Source organism: Dama dama, chromosome 12, assembly GCF_033118175.1.
Source record: "Dama dama isolate Ldn47 chromosome 12, ASM3311817v1, whole genome shotgun sequence".
NCBI lineage: Eukaryota > Metazoa > Chordata > Mammalia > Artiodactyla > Cervidae > Dama > Dama dama.
The window spans coordinates 40872836-40896010 of record NC_083692.1 but is presented as its reverse complement, the minus strand read 5'-3'; the positions used below and the strand labels follow the sequence as shown (position 1 = coordinate 40896010).

Below are 23175 nucleotides of genomic sequence, written 5' to 3'. Positions count from 1 at the left end.
GCCAGCAAATTTGGAAAACTCAGTAGTGGCCACAGGACTGGAAAAGTTTTCATTCTAATTCGAAAGAAGGGCAATGCCAAAGAATGTTCAAACTTCTGCACAATTGTGCTCATTTCACATGCTAGCAAGGAAGACAGAAAATCCTTCAAGCTAGGCTTCAACAATACATGAACAGGGAACTTCAGACACACAAGCTGGGTTTAGAAAGGGCAGAGGAGCCAGAACTCAAACTGCCAACATCCACTGGATCATAGAAAAAGCAAGGGAATTCCAAAAAAACTTCTGCTTCATTGACTACGCTAAAGCCTTTGACTGTGTGGATCCACAACAAACTGTGGAGAATTCTTAAAGAGATGGGAACACCAGAGTACCTTTCCTGCCTCCTGGAAAACCTGTATGCAGGTCAAGAAGCAACAGTGAGAACTGGACTTAGAAAGATGGACTGGTTCAAAATTGGGAAAGGAGTACATCAAGGCCATATATTGTAACCCTGTTTATTTAACTCACATGCAGAAAACGTCATGTAAAATGGGCTGGATGAAGCACAAGCTGGAATCAAGATTGTCGGGAGAAATGGCAACAACCTCAGAGATGCAGATGATACCATACTAGTGGCTTCCCTGATGACTTAAACAGTAAAGAATCTGCCTGCAATGCCTGAGACCCAGGTTCAATTCCTGGGTCGGGAAGATCCCCTGGAGAAGGGAATGGCTACCCACTCCAGTATATTTGCCTGGAGAATCCCATGGGCAGAGGAGCCTGGCAGACTACAGTCCATGGGGTCACAAAGAGTCAGATAAGGCTGTGCAACTAACACTTTCACTTTAGGGCTTCCCAGGCTGGCGCTAAAGAACCAGCCTGCCAGTACAGGAGACACAAGGTAGTCAGCTTTGATCCCTGAGTTGCGAAGGTCCCCTGGAGTAGGGCATGGCAACCCACTACACTATTATTGCTTGGAGAATCCCATGGACAGAGGAACCTGGTGGGCTATAGTCCATAATTTTGCAAATAACTGGACATGACTGAAGTGACTTAGCATGCACACAATGCCAGAAAGCAAAGAGAAACTAAAGAGCCTCTTGAAGAAAGTAAAAGAGGAGAGGGAAAAAGCTCACTTAAAACTCAACATTCAAAAAACTAAGATCATGACGTCTGGTCCCATCACTTCATGGTAAACAGATGGGGAAAAAGTAGAAACAATGACATTTTATTTTCTTATGATCCAAAATCACTGAGGATGGTGACTGCAGCCATGAAATTAAAAGACACTTGCTCCTAGGAAGAAAAGTTATGACAAACCTAGAAAGAATATTAAAAAGCAGAGACATAATTGTACTAACAAATTTCTGTATAGTCAGAGCTATAGTTTTTCCAGTAGTCATGTACAGATGTGAGAGTTGGACCATAAAGAAGGCTGAGCACCAAATAATTGATGTTTTCGAACTGTGGTGCTGGAGAAGACTCTTGAGAGTCCCTTTGACACCAAGGAGATCAAACCAGGCAATCCTAAAGCAAATCAACCCTGAATACTCATTGGAAGGACTTATGCTGAAGCTCTAATACTTTGGCCACCTGATGCAAAGAGTCAACTCATTGGAAAAGACCCTGCCTGATGTTGGGAAAGACTGAGAGCAAGGGAAGAAGGGGGTGACAGAGGATGAGATGGTTGGATAGCATCACTGACACAGTGGACATGAGTTTGAGCAAACTCAGGGAGATAGTGAAGGACAGGGCAGCCTTACATGCTGCAGTTCATGGGGTCACAAAGAGTCAGATATGACTTAGCGACTGAACAACAGCAGCAAATATCACTGATGAACTTAGATGCAAATATCCTCAACAAAATACTAGCAAACCAAATCCAATGATACATTAAGTGGATCATACACCATGATCAAGGGGATTTACACCAGGATTTTTCAATATCTGCAAATCAGTGTGATAAAACACATCAACAAATTGAAGGAAAAAAAAACATATGATCATCTCAATAGATGCAGAGAAAGCTTTTGAAAAAATTCACCAGGCATTTATGATAAAAAAAATTCTACAGAATATGGGCATAGAGGGAACATACATTATAAAGGCCATATAAGACAAACCTACAGCTAACATCATACTCAACAGTGAAAAGCGAAAGCATTTTCTCTAAGTTCAGAAATAAGACAACGATGTCCACTTTCACCACTTCTATTCAGCATAGTTATAGAAAAAGAAATAAAAGAAATCCAAATTGGAAAAGAAGTAAAACTGTCACTGTTTTCAGGCAGATTCTTTACCATCTAAGCCATCAAGAAAACCCAGATGATATGATACTATACATATAACATCCTAAAGATGCTATTAGGAAACTACTAGAGCACATCAAGGAGAGGTAAGAAAGCCTTCCTCAGTTTCTTTGCATTTGATCAATGCAAAGAAATAGAGAAACAGTAGAAGGAGAATGACTAGAGATCTCTTCAAGAAAATTAGAGATACCAAGGGAACATTTCATTCAAAGATGGGCATAATAAAGGACAGAAATGGTACGGACCTAACAGAAGAAGATATTAAGAGGAGGTGGCAACAATTGACAGAAGAACTATACAAAAGGATCTTCATGGCCCAGATAACCATGATGGTGTGACCACTCACCTAAAGCCAGACATCCTGAAATGTGAAGTCAAGTGGACCTCAGGAAGCATCACTATGAACAAGGCTAGTGGAGGCAATGGTATTCCAGTTGAGCTGTTTCAAATCCTAAAACATGATGCTGTGAAAATGTTGCACTCAATATGTCAGCAAATTTGGAAAACTCAGCAGTGGCCACATGACTAGAAAAGGTCAGTTTTCATTCCAATCCCAAAGAAAGGCAATGCCAAAGAATGCTCCAACTACTGCACAATTGCACTCATTTCACACGATAGTAAAGTAATGCTCAAAATTCTCCAAGCTAGGCTTCAACAGTAGGTGAACCATGAACTTCCAGATGTTCAAGCTGGATTTAGAAAAGGTAGAGGAAGCGGAGATCAAATTGCCAACACCTGTTGGGTCATCGAAAAAGCAAGAGAGTTCCAGAAAAACCTCTACTTCTGCTTTATTGACTATGCGAAAGCCTTTGCGTGGATCACAACAAACTATGGAAAATTCAGAAAGAGATGGGAATAATAGACAGCCTGACCTGTCTCTTGAGAAATCTATATGCAAGTCAAGAAGCAACAGTTAGAACTGGACATGGAACAACAGACTGCTTCTAAATTGGGAAAGGAGTAGGTCAAGGCTGTATGTTATCACCCTGCTTATTTAACTTATATGGAGAGTACATCATGCGAAATGCCAGGCTGGATGAATCAGAAGCTGAAATCAAGATTGCCGGGAGAAATATCAATAACCTCAGAAATGCAGATGACACCACCCTTATGGCAGAAAGCGAAGAACTAAAGAGCCTCTTGATGAAAGTGAAAGAGGAGAATGAAAAAAGTTGGTTTAAAACTCAACATTCAGAAAACTAAGATCATGGCATCCAGTCCCATCACTTCATGGCAAATAGATGGGGAAACAATTGAAATAGTGAGAGACTTTATTTTTGGGGGCTCCAAAATCACTGCAGATGGTGACTGCTGCCATGAAATTAAAAGATGCTTTCTCCTTGGGAGAAAAGCTATGACCAAACTAGACAGCATATTAAAAAGCAGAGACATTACTTTGCCAATAAAGGTCTGTCTAGTCAAAGCTACGGCTTTTCCAGTAGTCATGTATGGTTGTGAGAGTTGGATTATGAAGAAAGCTGACCACCAAAGAATTGATGTTGGAGAAGACTCTTGAGAGTCCCTTGGACTGCAAGGAGATCCAACCAGTCAATCCTAAATGAAATCATTTCTAAATATTCATTGGAAGGACTAATGCTGAAACTGAAACTCCAATACTTTTGCCACCTGATGCAAAGAACTGACTCATTGAAAAACACCCTGATTCTGGGAAAGATTGAAGGTGGGAGGAGAAGGGGACGACAGAGGATGAGATGGTTGGATGGCATCATCGACTCGATGGACATGAGTTTGAATAAGCTCCAGGAGTTGGTGATGGACAGGGAAGCCTGATGTGCTATAATCCTTGGGGTTGCAAAGAGTTGGACATAACTGAGCAACTGAACTTAACTGAGAGCACGTCTATGAATTTGGTAATTTAGTTGCAGGATACAAATTTAATACACAAAAATCTGTTTCATTTTTATACACTAACCATGAAAGATGAGAAAGAGAAATTAAAGAAACAGTCTTTCATCAGAAAGAATAACATACCTTGAAATAAACCTACCTGAAAAGGCAAAAGACCTCTACCTGAAAGACGCTAATGAAAGAAATTGCAGATGACACAAACAGATGGAAAAATATACCATGTTCTTGGATTAGAAGAAAAAATATTGTCAAAATGACTATGCTACTCAAGGCAATCTACAGATTCAGGGCTATCCCTGTCAAATTACCAATGGTATTTTTTGCAGAACTAGGACAAAAAAATTTTAACATTTGTATAGAGACCTAAAAAAACCCTAAATAGTCAAAGCAATCTTGAGAAAGAAAAATGGAGCACTCACTTCAGTCTATCCCACAAAGCTACAGTCATCAAAAGAGTAATGTTATTGGCACAAAAACAGAAATATGAATCAATAGAACAAGATAGAAAGCCCAGATATAAACCCGTGCACCTATGGTCAATTTATCTATGACAAAGTAGGCAAGACTATTCAATGGAGGAAAGACAGTCTGGAAAACTGGACAGCTACACAAAAAAGAATGTAGTCTTCAACACCATACACAAAAATAAACTCAAAATAGATTTAAACTCCTAAATATCCAATGTGATACTATAAAACTTTTGGAGGAAAACAGGCAGAACACTCTCTGATTTAAGTTGCAGCAATATATTTTTCAAGCTATCTTCTAGAGTAACAGAAATAAAAATAAATGAATGGGACCTAATTAAATTCAAAAGCTTTTGCACAGCAAAGGAAACTATAAACAAAATGAAAAAAAAGTTCACAGTATGGGAGAAAGTATTTGCAAGTGATACAACTGACAAAGGATTAATCTCCAAAATCTACAAACAGCTCATGCAGCTCAATATCAAAACAATCAAACAACACAATCAAAAAATGGATGAAAAATCTAAATAGACATTTCTCCAAAGATAGCCATGTGAAAAGATGCTCAGCATCACTAATTGTTAGAGAAATGCAAATCAAAATTACAATAAGATTTCATCTCACACTAGTCAGAATGACCTCCATCAAAAGTCTACAAATAATAAATGCTGAAAAGAGTGTGGAGAAGAGGAAACCCTCCTAAACTGCTGATGGGAATGTAAATTGGTACAACCACTCTGCAGAATAGCTTGGAAGTTCCTTTAAAAATGAAAAATAGAACTACCATATTGTCCAGCAATCCTACTCCTGAACATGTACCTGGAGAAAACCATGGTTCAAAAGTTTACATGCACCCCAGTGTTCATTGCAGCACTGTTTACAATAGCCAAGACATGGGAGCAACCTAAATGTCCAACAACAGATGAATGGATGAAGTAGATGTGGTACATATATACAGTGGATATTACTCAGTCATTAATGATATAATACCATTGGAGAAGGCAATGGCACCCCACTCCAGTACTCTTGCCTGGAAAATCCCATGGATGGAGGAGCCTGGTAGGCTGCAGTCCATGGGGTCGCTAAGAGTCGGACACGACTGAGCGACTCCACTTTCACTTTTCACTTTCATGCACTGGACAAGGAAATGGCAACCCACTCCAGTGTTCTTGCCTGGAGAATCCCAGGGAGGGGGGAGCCTGGTGGGCTGCCCTCTCTGGGGTTGCATAGAGTTGGACATGACTGAAGTGACTTCTCAGCAGCAGCAAAATGGATGGACGTGGAGACTGTAATACTAAGTGTAGTAAATCTAAGACAAATATCATATGATATTGCTTATATGCAGAATCTTAAAAAAAAATGACACAAGTGAACTTATATACAAAACAAAAACAAACTTACAGACATAGAAAATTAACTTATGGTTACCAGAAGGGAAAGCTGGGGGCAGGGGAGGGATAAACTGAGAGTTTAGAACTTATTTATATACACCACTGTATATAAAATAGATAACCAACAAGGGCTGACCATATAGCACAGGAAACTTGGTTCCATATTCTGCAATATCCTACATGGGGGAAAATTTTGAAAAAGAATAAATCTGTGTATGTGTATACTGAATCACTTTGCTGTACATCTGAAACAACACTGTTAATCAACTACACCCCAATATAAAATGAAAATTCTTTAAAAATCACTGAGTTGTCCCCCTCACCTGTTTGCAGGTAATAAGCTACAGCAAACATGTGATGATGCTCTAGCAAAGCCCCTGGGGTCACAAAGCAGGGAGGACACCTGCTAGCAGGAGACATATAGCTGTCAATAATGCCGAAACCAGAAAAGCAGAAACGGCAACTCCCCAGCAACAGAAAGAGCACAGGATTGGCTCGTTTTTAAGAGATGTCAGCACTAGGAGAAATACGGGCAGTTCTTTCAGTTCAAGCCCACTCCAGATATTAGTCTAGCCGGGAACTGGCACAGATCTGCAGTTCCAAGCACAGCTCTGTCTGCAGTCATAAAAGAAGATCACAAGAAGGGGTAGAGGGGAGACAGGCAGAGAGCCAGACAGGAAGGAAGGTAGGTAGATTCCTAAATTCACAGCAGTTTTTTTTTAAATTAAAATTCAACTAAAAATTGGAACACACTTTGTATCTCTTGAGATTTTAAATAGCAGTGGTGTGAAGAGAGAACCTACAGGTTCCAGGCAGTGAGGAAAGAGGCCTGGTCAAAACAGAGGATTTTATTGAGAAAGTGGAAAATAATCTTGGATAAATATTGTAGATAGTCTTTTTTAAAATTGCTATTGGCTTATCAGAATGAGTTTTTTTTTTTTTCCCTTCCTGATTGCTCAATTTTGTTTTATCCAAAGGAGAAACTCTAAACAAAGCAGTTAGTTTGCTTTGGTTTGATCTGGTTGACCATTTCATTTGAGAAGATTAAAAAACAGCAAACAAGAAACCAAGCAGAGAAAATTCATTTTTACCCTCAATAATTACTTTTATATTTCAACTTGAAGAGATTTTTTCGTGCTTTGGAAGTTTTTGAGAATCCTAATCTTTTATTTCATTTTGTAATTTATTTAAATTTTATGATGTATTGGACATTTCTTTGTTGAGAAAGTTCTGCTTTCCTATAACTAAAGGGAATGGGTTTTTCTTGGATCACCAAAGAAATGCATTTTTGGTCTGCATTGAAACCACATTTTATCTTCAAAACAAAGCTTTATCTCCTGGGTTCCTCCTAACCATATGCTGTGGTCCCATTCTGACCAGGTCATTTGAGATGTAGAAATGAAAACTCAGAGCTACTCCCTAAGGTGGCTTCTAGGTTCCTGGGCTTCAGCTCAATTCCAATGCCCATCTTGCATTTTCTTACAGATCTTGATGAGTGTGCAACTAAGCAGCACAACTGCCAATTCCTGTGTGTTAACACCATTGGCAGCTTCACATGTAAATGTCCTCCTGGATTTACCCAACACCATACTGCCTGCATTGGTAAGTGGGAGAGGGAAAGTCCTATGTAGTTATTCCTTGAAGGGTTTGTTTTCAAGGGCTTCTGCTGTTGGAATAAGAAGATAAAACTCAAGAAAATATGTGAATACATGTATGTGTGTCTGTGTGTACATGCATGCATGTTGTGAAAAGCTATTGGTCTTTTCTGAGCAAATTACCCTTCTTTCTTCCTTTTAAACAACACAAAGAGAGCTTCAGGGAAGTCCCAACCTCTCCTTTCTCCCTCTGCTTCTTACAGATAACAATGAATGCACCTCTGACATCAACCTGTGTGGGTCAAAGGGCATTTGCCAGAACACTCCTGGAAGCTTCACTTGTGAATGCCAGCGGGGCTTCTCACTTGATCCGAGCGGTGCAAGCTGTGAAGGTAGGTAGAGCCCTCAGCTTGGTCCAGCTAGTTGGTCCTCATAAGGTGGCCTATAAACACCTGCATCATCATCCTCTATGAGACATGAGAACTGAGCATAGGGGAGACAGCCAGCTGAAGATGGAAATGTTTTCTCTGGTTTGTACAAGTCCCATATCTTAGAGATCCATCTTTTGTTTCATGCTTGACCGTGTCCTTAACACACGCTTTTCCTGAATGTTACAAGACTTTCTGCTCAGTTGTTAACTTAGTCTAATTGGAAATGACCCAATCAAGAACCCAACAGCTAGATTCCTGAATTTGATCACTTAATTTTCTAGTCACTGGATCCAGAATCTTGAAAGGATTCCCTCAATGTAGATTAAGTATATAAGGAATAACTCTTCTGCCAACACATGATTAAACATTTTACTCTTATTTTTTAAGATTTTGTTTTTGTACTGACCTTTTGGTTTCCAATTCTGGCACAAGTAAGGAAATATAGTTTACTCAGCTATCCTACAGTGTATTCTTGTGCCTTCCTTTAGTGTCTTCATTATTTTTATTTGTGGATTTTACCAGGGATTTTTTTCCCCTTGGACTTATCAAAAGCTCCAGAGTAGATATTCTTGAAATTTTTGGTGGTAGAATATTGGTGATGCTGGGAAAGATTGAAGGCAAAAGAAGTGGGTGGCAGTGGATGAGATGGTTTGATAGCATCACTGACTCAACCAACATGAATATGAGCAAACTCTGGGAGACCATGAAGGACAGGGAAGCCTGGCATGCTGCAATCCATGGGACTGCAAAGAATCAGACATAACTTAGCAACTGAACAATTTTTTTATGTGTCAGATGTCTTACTGAAATTGCCTTTCACGTTCATATGCTGATAAATGTTGCTTCAGAGAATACCTCTGAGGCATGCACTGATGTGACTTAAAGGCAACTCTGCCTTCTTTTTCAGATGTGGATGAGTGTGAGGGAAACCATCGCTGCCAGCACGGCTGCCAGAACATTATCGGCGGCTACAGGTGCAGCTGCCCCCAGGGCTATCTCCAGCACTACCAATGGAACCAGTGTGTTGGCAAGTAGTTTTCCCTTGTTCACAAGATGAACTGCTGTCAGCTCCTGAGTCAGAATACTGCTTTCTTTCTGAAAACTTTAAACTTATCATTGAAGCAACAAATACTCATTTCAAATTGTCTATACCTGGTTGAAACCAGAGGGAAGTAATAGCCTTTGCAAAGTAGCAAACTAAGAAAAAAAAATAATGATAAAGGGTACTTTGAAGGTATCTGAAATGAAATGCTGCCAGAATTCCTTAATTCCTAATATCCCCTTGCTCTTCTGCTTCACTGCTAGTCATCAGCCCACACTGGAGTTCTCTTCAGGCCAACAAAATCCTCCTTCTGACTGAAAACTATCCATCAGCCAAAGGCTACTTAGAGCAGCTTTTGGCCAGAAGACACAGAAGTGGTTCATTGAATGCTGTACACTTTTGGGGCAGGGTACACGTTTTTTCAGGATTGTTAAACTCTTTTGAAAATTAACGACTCTGTCATTAAATTGAGATTGTCACTTTTGGTCCCACAGTGTCATAGGAAAATAACTTTTAATGGACATCAGAGAATCCCAACATTGCAAGTTTAGAAGGACCCCAATCCATATAGCCCGTGCAGTTATTTTACTGATGAAGGCTTAGAAGCCAGGAAGGAAAGGCAGTCTGTCCTTACCCATTCTTTTGTGGCAGGACCAAAGCTAGAATCCAAAGCTCTTCCTTCACTTCATGTTTCAGGGCTGCTTTTCTAGTGTCACCTCTACTTGTTTCTTCTTTTTTTTAACTCACCTAGTAGCACTGCAAGCTTGGTGCTCTGGTGACCTGTTCTGGCTGCCACTCTCTTGGGAACAGGGCCCTCCTTCTCAGAAACTGGGTGGCTGCTCCATGTTGCAATGCTTGATTTTACTCCAAATGAAGACACATTTGGTATGTATTCATTTATCAAACATGCGTCTCTCTCATCTGGTTTGATTCTTTACAAAACACAGTTTTGCAGAGGTGAGTAGGACTGGCTAAAATAACCACAGTGCTAGAGCTTACGCTGCACAGTTTGCTGATTAGTGGTCTGGTTTTAATTAAAAAAAAAAAAGGCCTTTGTTTATTACCAGCTTAGGGAGGTCTTGGATTTTAATCACCAGTTTCTGACATTGTTCACAAAATTTCCAGCATAAGCTTTGTTGATTCAATACCCAGCATATGAATCTATCTGCCCTTATTACATATCTCCCTTGGATGAAACTGAAGCTATGGGGAAGAGTATAAAAGAGGTGAGATCTACCACTGCTGGGCCTTATCCTCCTCCTCCGCTCAGTTCAGAGATGATAGAGATGGCCAGGTCATGCCCTTGTTGCCTGAAGATTCTTCTTTTGTCCCATGAGGATTGTGTTCTGCCTGGGACTTGAAGAACAAAGAGTCTATTAAGAAGTGGGAAGAGGGGGAGGATCAAGATGGCAGAACAGCAGGGTGTGGAGTTCACCTACCCCTACAAACACATCAAAAATACATCTACGTGTGGAGCAATTCTCACAGAAAACCAACTGGAAACTGGCAGACCTCTTATTTAGCCAAATCTTCAAGAAAGATCTCCATGAAATGAGAAGTCAACCACAGAAAGAAAAAATGGACATGTGGAGACTAAACATATTATTAAGAAACCAGCGGGTCAACAGTGAAATCAAAGAAGCAATCAGAAAATACCTTGAGACAAACAACAATGAAAACACAACGTTACAGAAGCTATAAGATGCAACAAAAGCAGTTTTAAGAGGGAAGTTCACAATAATATAGGCCTTCCTGAAAAAAAAAAAGAAAAACTCAAAAAATAATTTAATCTGCCACCTAAAAGAATTAGAAAAACAACAAAGAAAGCCCAGAGTCAACAGAAGGAAATAAAGGTCAGAGCAAGAATGAATAGAGATTAAAAAAATAGAAAAGACTGATAAAACCAAGAGCCAGTTTTTTGAAAAGATAAACAAAATTGAGAAACTGGTCGACAGACACACCAAGAAGAAAAGAGAAAACCCAAATTAATAAAATAATAAATTGAAAGATGAGAAATAACAGCTGATACTATAGAAATTTTAAAAATCCTAAGAGAATCATATAATTATAAGAGTTATATGCCAAAAAATTGTGGAGCTCACCTAAAAGTGAGCTTAGGCAACCTAGACGAAGTAGACAAGTTTTAGAAACATAAAGGCTGTCAAAAATGAATCAAGAAGAAACAGATCATTTGAACAGGCCCATCACCAGAAGTAAAATATAATTTGTAACGAAAAAATTCCCTGCAAACTGAAGTCCAGAACTAGATGGCTTCACTGGGGAATTCTACCAGACATTCAAAGAAGAACTTATACCCATCCTTCCCAAACTATTCCAAAAAATTAAAGAGGAGGTAATGCTCCCAGAGTCATTTTATGAAGCTACCATCACCCTGATGCCAAAACCAGACAAGACATTACACAAAAAGAATTACAAGCCAGTATCACTGATGAATATAGTTTCAAAATCCTCAACAAGATATTAGCAAACCAAATTCAACAATACATAAAAAGGATCATACACCATGACCAAGTTGGATTCATTTCCAGGTCTCAGAGATGGTTCACATGAAAAGTCAATATGTTATACCACATCAACAAAAGGAAAGACAAAAAACACATGATCATCTCAATAGAAGCAGAAAAACTATTTGGTAAAATTCAACATCCATTCATGATTAAAACTCTCACTAAAGTGGTTTTAGAGGGAACATTTCTCAACATAATAAAAGCCATTTACAACACACCAACAGCCAATATAATATTAAGTGGTGAAAAGCTGAAAGCCTTCCCACTAAAATCTGGAACAAGACAGGATGCCCACTCTCACTGTTTCTATTCAACACTGTACTGGAAGGGAAGAGGTAAAATTGTCACTATGTACAGATGACATGATAATCTCTATAGAGAACCCTAAAGACTGCATGCAAAAACTACTGGAACTATTAAATGAATTCAGAAGGTACAAGGTACAAGATTAACATATAGAAATCTGTTCCATTTTTTTACACTAACAATGAAATATCAGAAAGAGAAGATTAAAAAAAAAAAAAAAAAAAAACCTGTTTAAAATCACATGAAAAGATGAAATAAAATATCTAAGAATAAAGTTTACCAAGAAAGTGAAAGACCTATATGCTGAAAACTATAAAACATTGATAAAGGAAACTGAAGATGATTCAAGGAAATGGAAAGATAGCCCATGCTTTTGGACTGGAAGAATAAATATTGCTAAAATGACCATACTTCCCAAAGCAATCTACAGATTTAATTCAATCCCTATCAAAATACCCATAACATTTTTTTTACAGAACTAGAAAAATAATAATTCCAAAATTTATATGGAACCACAGAAGACCCAGAATTTTCAAAGCAATCCCAAGGAAAAAGAACAAAGCTATAAGCATAACCCTTTCAGAATTCAGACTATGATATAAAGTTGCAGTAATCAAAACAGCGTGGTATTGGCACAAAAACAGATATATACATCAATGGAACAGGTAGAGAGCCCAGAAATAAACCCATGCATCTACAGTCAATTAATCTACACTAAAGGAGGCAAGAATATACAATAGAGAAAAGACAATCTCTTTAGCAAGTAGTGTTGGGAAACCTGGACAGCTGCATGTAAATCAGTGAAGTTAGAATACTCCCTCACACTATATACAAAAGTAAACTGTAGTTGCTTTAAAGACCTAAATATAAGAGGTGATACCATAAAACTCATAGAAGAGAACATAGGCAGGACATTCTTGCACATAAATTGTAGCAATATTTTCTTAGATCAGTCTCCCAAGGCAAAAGAAATAAAAGCAAAAATAAACAAATGAGACCAAATCAAACTTAAAAGCTTTTTTATAGCAAAGAAAACCATCAACAATACAAAAGACAGCCTATGGAATGGGAGAAAATATTTGCAAATGATGCAACTGACAAAGGGTTAATATTACAAAATATATAAACAGCTCCTACAATTCAGTACCAAAGAAATAAACCATCTAATGAAAACGTGGGCAGAAGACCTAGATAAGTCTTTTCTCTGACATGGCCAACCAGCACATGAAAAGATGCTCACTATTGCTAATTATTAAATAAATACAAATCAAAACCACAATGAGATATCACCTCACATGGTCAGAATGACCACCATCAAGAAGTCTACTACCTTCAAATAACTCTGTTATCATCAAAAGATTTACATATGAAGAGGGTGTGGAGAAAAGGGAACCCTCCTACACTGTTGGTGGGAATGTAAATTGGTTTAGTCATTATGGAGAGCAGTATGGAGGCTATTTTTAAAAAAACTAAAAAATAAAGCTACCATATGATCTAGCAATCCCACTGCTGGGTGTATATCCTGAAAGGATGAAAACTCTAATTTGAAAAGATATATGCACCTCAATGTTCATAGCAGGATTTTTACAAACAACTCAAGTGCCAACAGATAACTGGTTTAAAAAGATGTGTGCATATGTAAACACAATGGAATATTAGCCATAAAAACAAATTAAATACTGCCATTTGCAGCAAGAAGGATGGACCTATGTAGGTGAGTCTCTTTGCTGTACACTTGAAACTAACACAATATTATAAATCAACTAAATTTTAGTTTAAAAAAAAGTAGGAAGAGGTTTGGAGGTTTTGATGCCCAGAAGATACCAATTCAAACTGTTCTCATAATTCTTGGGAATTACAGTTATCCAGAATGAGCATTGCCTTGAACCAGAATGACCTCCTCAGAGCCTTGCAGAGCAAATCTCTTGGACCAGCCCTCTCTGGATCCTTGCTTCTAAGCAGCCAGAAGCTCACTTTTAGAAGATGGACAGGTTTAGGGTATGGGGCCACTGATATCACTGCTTTCTAGAAAATATCAAACTTGGAGCTGACCCATTTTGACCTAGAGAAAATTAGTAAAGGAAAGCCCATTCTACATTTTGGAATTCTCTCTTAACACCACAGCTAAGACACACTGGGCAAGCCTGATGCTGGAACCTCTGAGTTTAGAGGACAGTGGGGGTAGGTTTCCATCTGATTTTTAAGGAGAGTCTTTCAGAGATTCTAATGCTATTTCATTCAAATTAGAATCATCTCTTTTTATAAAAAGAGCAAAACTCTTACCAATTTAAGTAACAACTGAAAGAATAAAACAAAGATTTTGTAGTGTAGAAAAATTCCTTGTGGAGCCATTTGCTCCTGGTACACACAGGACGAAAAAGGTCAGGAAAAGTGCAAAACAAGTTAAACAAATCATGGTATTTGTATATTGATAGAAAGGGTGAGTGCACAAACAGATTGTTTTCAAGCTTCAAACATTGAACATTTGCCAATTTCTTATCTTAATCCATGGTCCACTCCACCCCACCTCTCCAACCCAGAAAAACAAGTTTAATTTAAGCTTATTAGATTTTCAAAGAGGAAAAAAAAAAGTAAAATAAAGTAGAAAAGAATTTGAAAAGGGGATAGGGAGAGTTCTTGACCAAAATAGATACTCCAAATTAAAAAATAGATACTCCAAGTTAGAAAGAACCTTGACAGTGATCTCATCTGATCTGTTTCCTAACATGTCAATCCCTCTCCAACCAGGAAAGGTACTCATCTTCCTTTTCATAAAGAATGAACCTTTTCTTCTTCTGACTCCTAACCATTGGTCCTGTTTCTGTCCCTTGGAACAAAAGAGAATAAATCTTAAGCTCTATATTAACAGGTCTTTCCCACACATACCTGTACCTTAGAGGATTTATTAGTCAGAGTCCCAGCAAGTAACAGATGGCTAAGCCCAATCAAAAAGCATAGGATATGGAAGAAGAGCCTATTGATGTTCCATTCTGATTGGCCTTGTAGAGCTGAGCACAGCTGAGAGGTCTGAAGGTGGGTATGCAGGGCACAGAGAAGACATCCAGCCCAGAGATACTTCTTTCACCAAAGGAACCACCCTTGGTTCTTCGTTCATCTTTTGATGCCCATGGTCTCCATTGGTTTCTATCACATAGCTCATTCTCTAATTTAAAACAAAGGGAGGAGAACACAGATGATGGCATATTAAATCATTTTGTTTTAGGAACCCTGGAACCTAAGTGACCTTGGTTGGGTACTTGAGTCCTTTGATAGAAAGGGTATCAAACAGATGCATAGTTAGGCACTGTGCCATAACAGGCATCTCAACCAATGGCTTTCTTACTGTATATCTACTCCTTCTCTCTGTAACCACATACAGATAAGCAGGGGGAGTTTGAGGAAGAAAGGGAGATGAAGAGAAGGAAGAGAAAAATAAAGAGTGGAAGGCAATATGAAGTGTGTATATATATATATGCAAGTACCTCACTCTTACCATTTTACCCACTTGTTTTCCTAATTTAAAAGCAAAGTTTTTTTTTAAGAAACAATTTTTTCTTGAAAAATGAAACTATCTTAGCAAATAAGGAAAAACTAAAAGAGAAAGGAACAATGTAAATGAGGGCAAATCTCTTGAGAGATACTTTGATATAAAGGAAAGCATGAGACTTATAGTCAGACAGACCTGGATGTGCATATCTGCCCTGCTGCTGGGAGATCTTGGAGGGGCTTTCTGAGTCTCACTTTCTTCATCTGGGAAATAAGGATTTTAATACCTACCTCCATGATTGTGAAGCACATTAAGCAAATGAAGTACCTAGTTAAAAGACAATTGCTCCTTGGAAGAAAAGCTATGACAAACCTAGATAGCATATTAAGAAACAGAGACATCACTTTGCCAACAAAGGTCCACATAGTCAAAGCTATGGTTTTCCCAGTAGTCATGTACACAATGTGAGAGTTGGACCATAAAGAAGGCTGAGCTCTGAAGAATTAATGCTTTCGAACCATGGTGCTGGACTCTTGGGAGTCCCTTGGACTGCACGGAGATCAAGCCAGTCCCTCCTAAAGGAAATCAACCCTAATTATTCATTGGAAGGTCTGAGGTTGAAGCTGAAGCTCCAATATTTTGGCTACCTGATGCAAAGAGCTGACTTACTGGAAAAGACTCTGACTCTGGGAAAGATTGAAGGCAGGAGGAGAAGAGGGTGACAGGTAATGAGATGGTTGAATGGCATCACTGACTCAATGGACATAAGAGTGAGCAAACTATAGGAGATAGTGAAGGATAGGGAACCCTGGCATGCTGCACTTCATGGGGTCACAAAGAGTTGGACATGGCTTAGTGACTGGACAACAACCTAGTATCCTGTCACACAGTAGGCATCCATTAAGTGTTAAGTGTTACTAAATTGCCTTCCTCCTCTTTTCCATTGGAAGCAGATATTTGCTAAGTGAGGAGAAGGTCAATCTACATGCATTCAAGTGGACATAAGCCTGAAAATGGGCTATAGCAGTTAAGAAATGTCTTACCAGCAAACTTCTGTGCTGCCCTACAAAGGCAGATCTATAAAAATATACTGGAAGTTTAAAAAAAGTATAAATCAGAGATAATAAGAAATTTGAGGGGTTTTTCCCTTTGAATTAATTTGTGAAAGTTAGAGTTCTTTTTCCTATGTATTACCATCAGACTTGGCTGGTCCCTGTGGGTAGCCTGTTCCACAGCATCTGTGTCTTTTGTGGGTTTTCCCCAGTTAGTGTCCATGAAGTCTGCACTGAATCTCTTCCAACTGTACTTAGCTTTAGACACAGCCCAGATGCTCTGGGCAGGAGGATGGTTTAGATAAGGAGGTCCATTCAGAGATGGGAGCAGACATACCAGAAGGCACCATTCATCCCCTCAGCAAGCACCTGGGGGCTTTTATAGACTTTTGAAAAGGAAGTCCAGGTGGGCAGGCCACTTCCTGCAGGATGTCAGCCCTTGCCAGCCCTATTCATGCTGAAAAAGGAGGAGTAGGAAAGCAGCCTCCAGGAATATGGCTCATCTTCGCTGTAGAGATAGTCCTCCTGTTGCTGGGTATTTCTGAAGCAAAGGTACAGAGAACAGCTCCCTGCCCTCCCACCCTGACCCCTGAACCTTGGCTGTGAACCACCCTGCATTCTTCACCGGATGCTCCTGTAGAGCAGAACACACTACCATTGGCTTCAGATGAGGACTGGAGTCTGCTGGTCCTCAGAATGCCATCCTCCAACACACTGCCTGGTGCACTTGACCTCGGAGACCACGTTTGCTCACCATATGGTGAGAGGCCACATCTGTCTCCACATCTTTCTCTCTTGTTCTCTTTCCCACCTCAGTCACTTCCACCTGCCTTCGCTTCCCAAGAGCCAAGGTGAGGGCCTGTTGGCCAGCACAGGGTCAGAGTGGCCTGACCCAGCCTCCTCCATAGAAACCTCTGACCAATATCACATATGTGGTGTCTTCTGGTTTTCCTTGCAGATGAAAATGAATGCCTCAGTGCTCACATCTGTGGAGGAGCCTCCTGTCACAACACCCTGGGGAGCTACAAGTGCATGTGTCCTGCCGGCTTCCAATACGAACAGTTCAGTGGAGGTTGCCAAGACATCAACGAATGTGGCTCTGCTCAGGCCCCCTGCAGTTATGGCTGTTCCAATACTGAGGGCGGCTACCTGTGTGCCTGTCCACCTGGCTACTTCCGAATAGGCCAAGGGTAAGCAATGCTGGTCGTGGTTGGAGGCTTTCTCATTCATAGTATAATTAAGTATATTGAACTCAAAATGACCTGTCCTAGTAGCATTGAACCATGCTTTTTATAATCCTTGAGTTAATTCCAGTTAGCTCTGCAAAGGTTTTAGGTTATTTTATTTGAAGGGGGACATCTAGATTTCTGGAAATTCATAGAACATCAAACAAAATAATGAAATGACATTGTAAATACCTCAAGATATGGCTTATCTATCTCCTTCTCTTGATCCTCACTTCTTGTTGGGAGGCAAGTCGTTTCTCAGGAAATAAAGGGACTGTGATCCATGACAGAGCTGGACTCAGACTGCATATTGCTGATGCAACCTTCTCCTGGGGCAAGCAGGTTTCTGTCTTGACTTAAAATGCCTTCATGTAGCTCCTGTTAGGATAAATCATAAAGATATCTTTTGGGGAGTCCTTTAGAGTTTCAAAGTATATTTTACATTTTAGACTTAAATTTACATTAAAAGTTGCAAAAGAACTTTAAAGATAAGAGTTAAAATAATTATTATATTTTGCAGGTAGCATACCACATTGTATTGCGAGAGTTGGGGCAGAGAAGATATATTTTTATTCTATTTAGTAATATAAATTTACTGTTACATTTTCAAAGTTTAGGTCTTCTTCCCAGCTCAATTAGTCTGGACTTGACTGTCTTAGTTTTGGCTATCCTGTGAAGGAGCTCACATTTTAACTTTTTAATTAGGAACACAGAGACATTAAATACACACACACACATATACCAATGCACACACTTATATATACTCCTCCCAACACAAAGTCACATAGTCCACAACACACACATACGTTATATATCAAATTGTTAATTTTGTGGTCTTTGGTTTCTTGACACAGAAACATCAAGTGATTCATTTTGGGGTGTGTGGAAGGTAAAGGAATGTTTCATGGGAAGCACACAGAATGCCAGCAATAGGACTCAAATTCCCAGATGTTTGTGTCTGGCTCTCAGTAGACTCATTCTTTATAAATTTAATGCCAGAATCATTTTCCCAGCAAAAATTGTGACACTCCAAACTGGCTTGTGGCCAGTGGGACTTTATAGTCACACTTCTTGTAAGTGGTGTTCCAGGCATATAAAAATACTGGGAGTTCTGAGAAAGGAACCAAAGCCTGTGAATTTGGGGTTTTCTTCCAACAATTTCATAATTATGTGAATGCACACACACAAAGAATGAGCACTTATCATTTCATCCATATTATTTCTACACATTTCATGGTACAAAATTAAAGGATGAGGGAAGGAAATGTGTTGTGCTCAGCAGGATTCCTTTACCCTCTGAGCCACCAGGGAAGCCTTCAGAAAATACTAGAAACCTGTAAATTGCTGCAAAATACAAAAAAATATATGTATATGTTAATGGCATTGTATTTTGAATCTTAAGGGCATAAAGGAAAATGAGTTAAACAAAACAGATCAACTAATATGAGAGAAATAAATAGTATTTAGTCTACATTATGACCTATTAGTAGACCCATTAATAGAAATTCACCCATTTATAACAGTTTGGGCTCCTCTGTGAATCACTAGAGTGGACAACCCTATCCTAATATAAAGATTCTTTTAAGATCACTCAGATATTTCAAAACATTTTGAAAGAGGAGCCTGATAAAGACATTCCAAGTGACCTATGAAATAGTAAGCAGAATAACAAAACAAGGTACTTGTGAGACATGCAAGCCTCCTTCCATAACTTGGCTTTAAAAACTGAAAGGCAAAGAAAAACAGCTGAACTAGTTCTCTCTTGGGCATGGGTTTGTTTATCCAGCCTCACATGAGTCAGAGCCAGTGGACCTAGTGGTTTTGAATGACTTGAAACAATTTCCCACAGTTGGGCAAGCTCTGATACATGTATTTAATACACTGCATATCTTCACAATATATTTCCAAATCAACCTAAGTTATTACCTAGAGCTTTCTTTATATCTTCAGGAGCCAAAGTGAGAGGTCTGATAATAGGAGAGATTGTTCAGAAGCTGGAGTGGTGAAAGGTGGTGCTGGTGGAATTGGAGGTGGCTGTAATGGTATCAGTTAAACAGGAAGAGGGCAAGGAACTGAACACTGACGTCACATACCTTTTTCACCCCTGTGGAGCCTATTTTATAAGAAGAAGGCAATTTTTATTCAGCTCCTCAAGTCACATGGTCTCCCCCTCATCTTCCCGCTGTTCTCTTGTTTCCACTCCTTGTCTCCTCTCCACCAGTTCGGCAAAACACCTGCCACATTACGTTTGGGAAATAAAGGGGCAAGTAAATATGCAAAATAGGGCCTTCAGAGACAGTAAAAAGAAATCAATCAACTCAGGGAACTGAGAATTTAAGACCAAACACAGAGGGCTTCAGTGTGGTTCTCAGCACCAGCCCATCATCCAGTGGACAAGTAATCAAGGGCTGGATGTCACCAGGCAGGATCCGGGCTTCACCAGAACTCTTGCTCCTCCTCCATCTCCCAATTCTAATGAAAAATATCTCTGCACCCCTTCCACCACAGGCACTGTGTTTCTGGAATGGGCATGGGCCGGGGAAACCCAGAGCCACCTGCCAGCAGTGAAATGGATGACAACTCACTCTCCCCAGAGGCTTGTTATGAGTGTAAGATCAACGGCTACCCCAAACGCGGCAGGAAGCGGAGGAGCACAAATGAAACAGACGCCTCCAACATTGAGGTGGGTGAGAAGGTGGCTTCTCCTGGTGCCTCCTACTGCAGGAAGGCCCTCCAGATTCCTGTGCTTTCCTCCAAGGATGCTCCACAGTATGAAAACGCTCCCTAGAGAGAAAATCCAGACATTCCCTGAGCTCTAGGCTGCATTTTACAAGTCTGTGGGGCTCTCTGGAGTTTCTTGCTGCTTTTAGGGAGTGGCCATTCAAAGGTATTCACATACTTGCTCATTTCCTCTGTCTCGCCAAAAAGAAAGTTAAACACCCGCCCAATGTCTGATGAAAGGACAAAGTCTGAGATCCAGGAGAGCAAGTGGGCAGAGTAGTGAAGTGACATAGTGCTCCGTACACAAGGATGCCAAGTTCTGAAAGCTAGAGGCTTCTCTACCGAAAGAGCCATGTGGAGTGTGAGGGAACTTGGATTCTAGACAAAAACAACATGGAGCTCAAGCAGCCTGGTTTTCTTTGCCCACGGCTGCTGCAGCCTTTCAGTCAACTCAGAAATGCAGATACTCAGACCTCTGGCTGCGGGCCCGGAGAACCAGCACATGTGGTCCCAGAGAGGCAAGCAAGAAGCCAGGTGAAAAGCATTGAATATTAGCAGATCATCAGAGCCAGGAAGTAGGTTCATAGGTGTGTCCTTTGGTGAGATGGTTTTGCGTCAGTGAACAAAATGGAAATAAACTGGTTCTTTCTTAGCATCGGTGCTGCAACCCATCTGTTGTGGTTTGGGAAATGAGATAAGTCTTTGGAAAGAAAATAATATATGAAAATAGTCATTCTCAAACTTGAGTATGCATCTGAATCATCTGGAAGACCTGTTGAAATGGATTTCTGGGAAATATCCCCAGGGTTTTGGATTCAGTAGGTCTCGGGTGGCACCAAGAACTTCCATCTCTAAAGATGCCCAGATGATGCTGATGCTGTCGGCTGGGGGACACTTTGAGACCCACTGCAATACAAGACCAAATACAAGTGATTTCCACTTCCTTCTTGACATGTTTAGTATGATAAATATGTGCTAATGTAACAGTTGTGGCTTAAACAGTATTTTATGAATATTCATTTTCAATAGAGTATATGCAACATGAGAAGAAAGTTGTATCTGAGTGAGACTTGAGTCACTTTTTTTTGAGTAAGTGGCATATTTACCTTTTATATTCACACATTGCCATATGTCTTTCCAGGATCAACCTGAGATAAAAGCCAATGTGAGTCTTGCAAGTTGGGATGTTGAGAAGACAGCCATGTTCGCTTTCAATATTTCCCACATCAGTAACAAGGTCCGAATCCTAGAACTCCTTCCGGCCCTCACAACTCTGACGAATCACAACAGATACTTGATTGAATCTGGAAATGAAAATGGCTTCTTTAAAATCAACCAAAAGGAAGGGATCAGCTACCTCCACTTCACAAAGAAGAAGCCAGTGGCTGGAACCTATTCATTACAAATCAGTAGTACTCCACTTTATAAAAAGAAAGAACTTAATCAGCTAGAAGATAAATATGACAAAGACTACCTCAGTGGTGAACTGGGTGATAATCTGAAGATGAAAATTCAGATTTTGCTTCATTAATTCACCATCCAGAGACCAAATAATTAAAAAACCAAGATAGATAGGTAGAACTGAATTTTTCCCCCAATCAGAATCTTCATATTATAGGTACAGTCTTTCACCACGTAAATTTCTATAAATAAGCACTATTCTTGTATTACAAAAGCAAGGTACAGGTGACTACCCTAGTTCAAAACAACCACTTTCTCAGGCTTCTCATGTATGTAGCTAAGCTACCTTGTCATATGTGTTGATTCTTGAAAACCGGGACATGTATTTCCACTGGGGGTTGGCCATTCATGCTGACATGCCATCCTTCTAGCAGACGTACAGGAATGTGCTTTCAAACGATGGACTGTTCTGTTTTTTCAAATTGTAAAACTTTGCTTCTCCAAATGCAAGTATTAGGTTGGCCATTTATAATATCTATTTGGTGCTAGTAAATTCTCAAACTAGATTTATAAATGCACTGTAATATTTACACAACTTAGAAACCAAATTACAAGTATTCAGTTCAAATACTTCATTAATTTTTTTCAATCAACCAAAGTTAGTGCAGTAGCTTATCTCAGTTATGAGTATAATACCTTACATGTAAATTAAGTGTGTGTATACTGTAATCGTGCTATTTTTTATCATTGAAACATTTATAAACTAGAATAATAATGCCCTTAATGTGAGGGTTTGTAATGGTGCTTATTAAGACCAAAGACTTCTTAAATGTATACACCAAGTGGTAAGGAAATTTCTGTGACTGGCCCACGCGTGCATGGAGGTCTGGAAGGACCAGGAAGCAGCCTCAGCAGCCAGAGGATCACCAGTGCATCCTTCATCACACCTGTGCAATATGCCAAGACTACCCTCGGTCATTCCTGTCAATAAGGGGTCCATGTCATAAATGTCACAATAAAACAGTCTCTTTTTTTAGTGTACCCCTCGGCTTTGTGTTCTTGCATGGATGTGGGAGTGGAGGCGCCATTCTGGAGACTTCACAAAGTCTCCTGAAATGAAATTATCCTGGATGTGTTAGTTAGAGTTCCTAAAGGTGCCAAATATATAACCACTAGAAAAAAATTTAACATATTTGAGTCAGTCCCTTGTTTTATTCATTCAGGACAGCAGTTATTTCTTACCAACAAGATGCTTAGATTGTAGCATTATTTCTAAAACATGAACTAAAATTAATCCCATGGCTTTTAAACTACTAGACCTCAGTACTTTAAAACACCAAGTTCATTGTCTTAGAGCACATGCATTTCATT

At 39.5% G+C, this 23175-nt stretch overlaps 1 protein-coding gene across 1 annotated transcript in view; it reads left to right on the top strand.

The window, feature by feature from the left end:
- The window catches only part of FBN1 (fibrillin 1), a 258201-nt gene extending 235356 nt beyond the window's left edge, over nt 1–22845 (top strand). The window contains exons 60-65 of the mRNA XM_061157087.1: nt 7501–7617; nt 7874–8002; nt 8949–9068; nt 17415–17646; nt 20191–20365; nt 21545–22845. Of these exons, the coding sequence (XP_061013070.1) occupies nt 7501–7617; nt 7874–8002; nt 8949–9068; nt 17415–17646; nt 20191–20365; nt 21545–21934 (1163 nt within the window). The 3' untranslated portion in view covers nt 21935–22845. The remainder of the gene's footprint in view (nt 1–7500; nt 7618–7873; nt 8003–8948; nt 9069–17414; nt 17647–20190; nt 20366–21544) is intronic.
- Nucleotides 22846–23175: the final 330 nt, after the last annotated feature.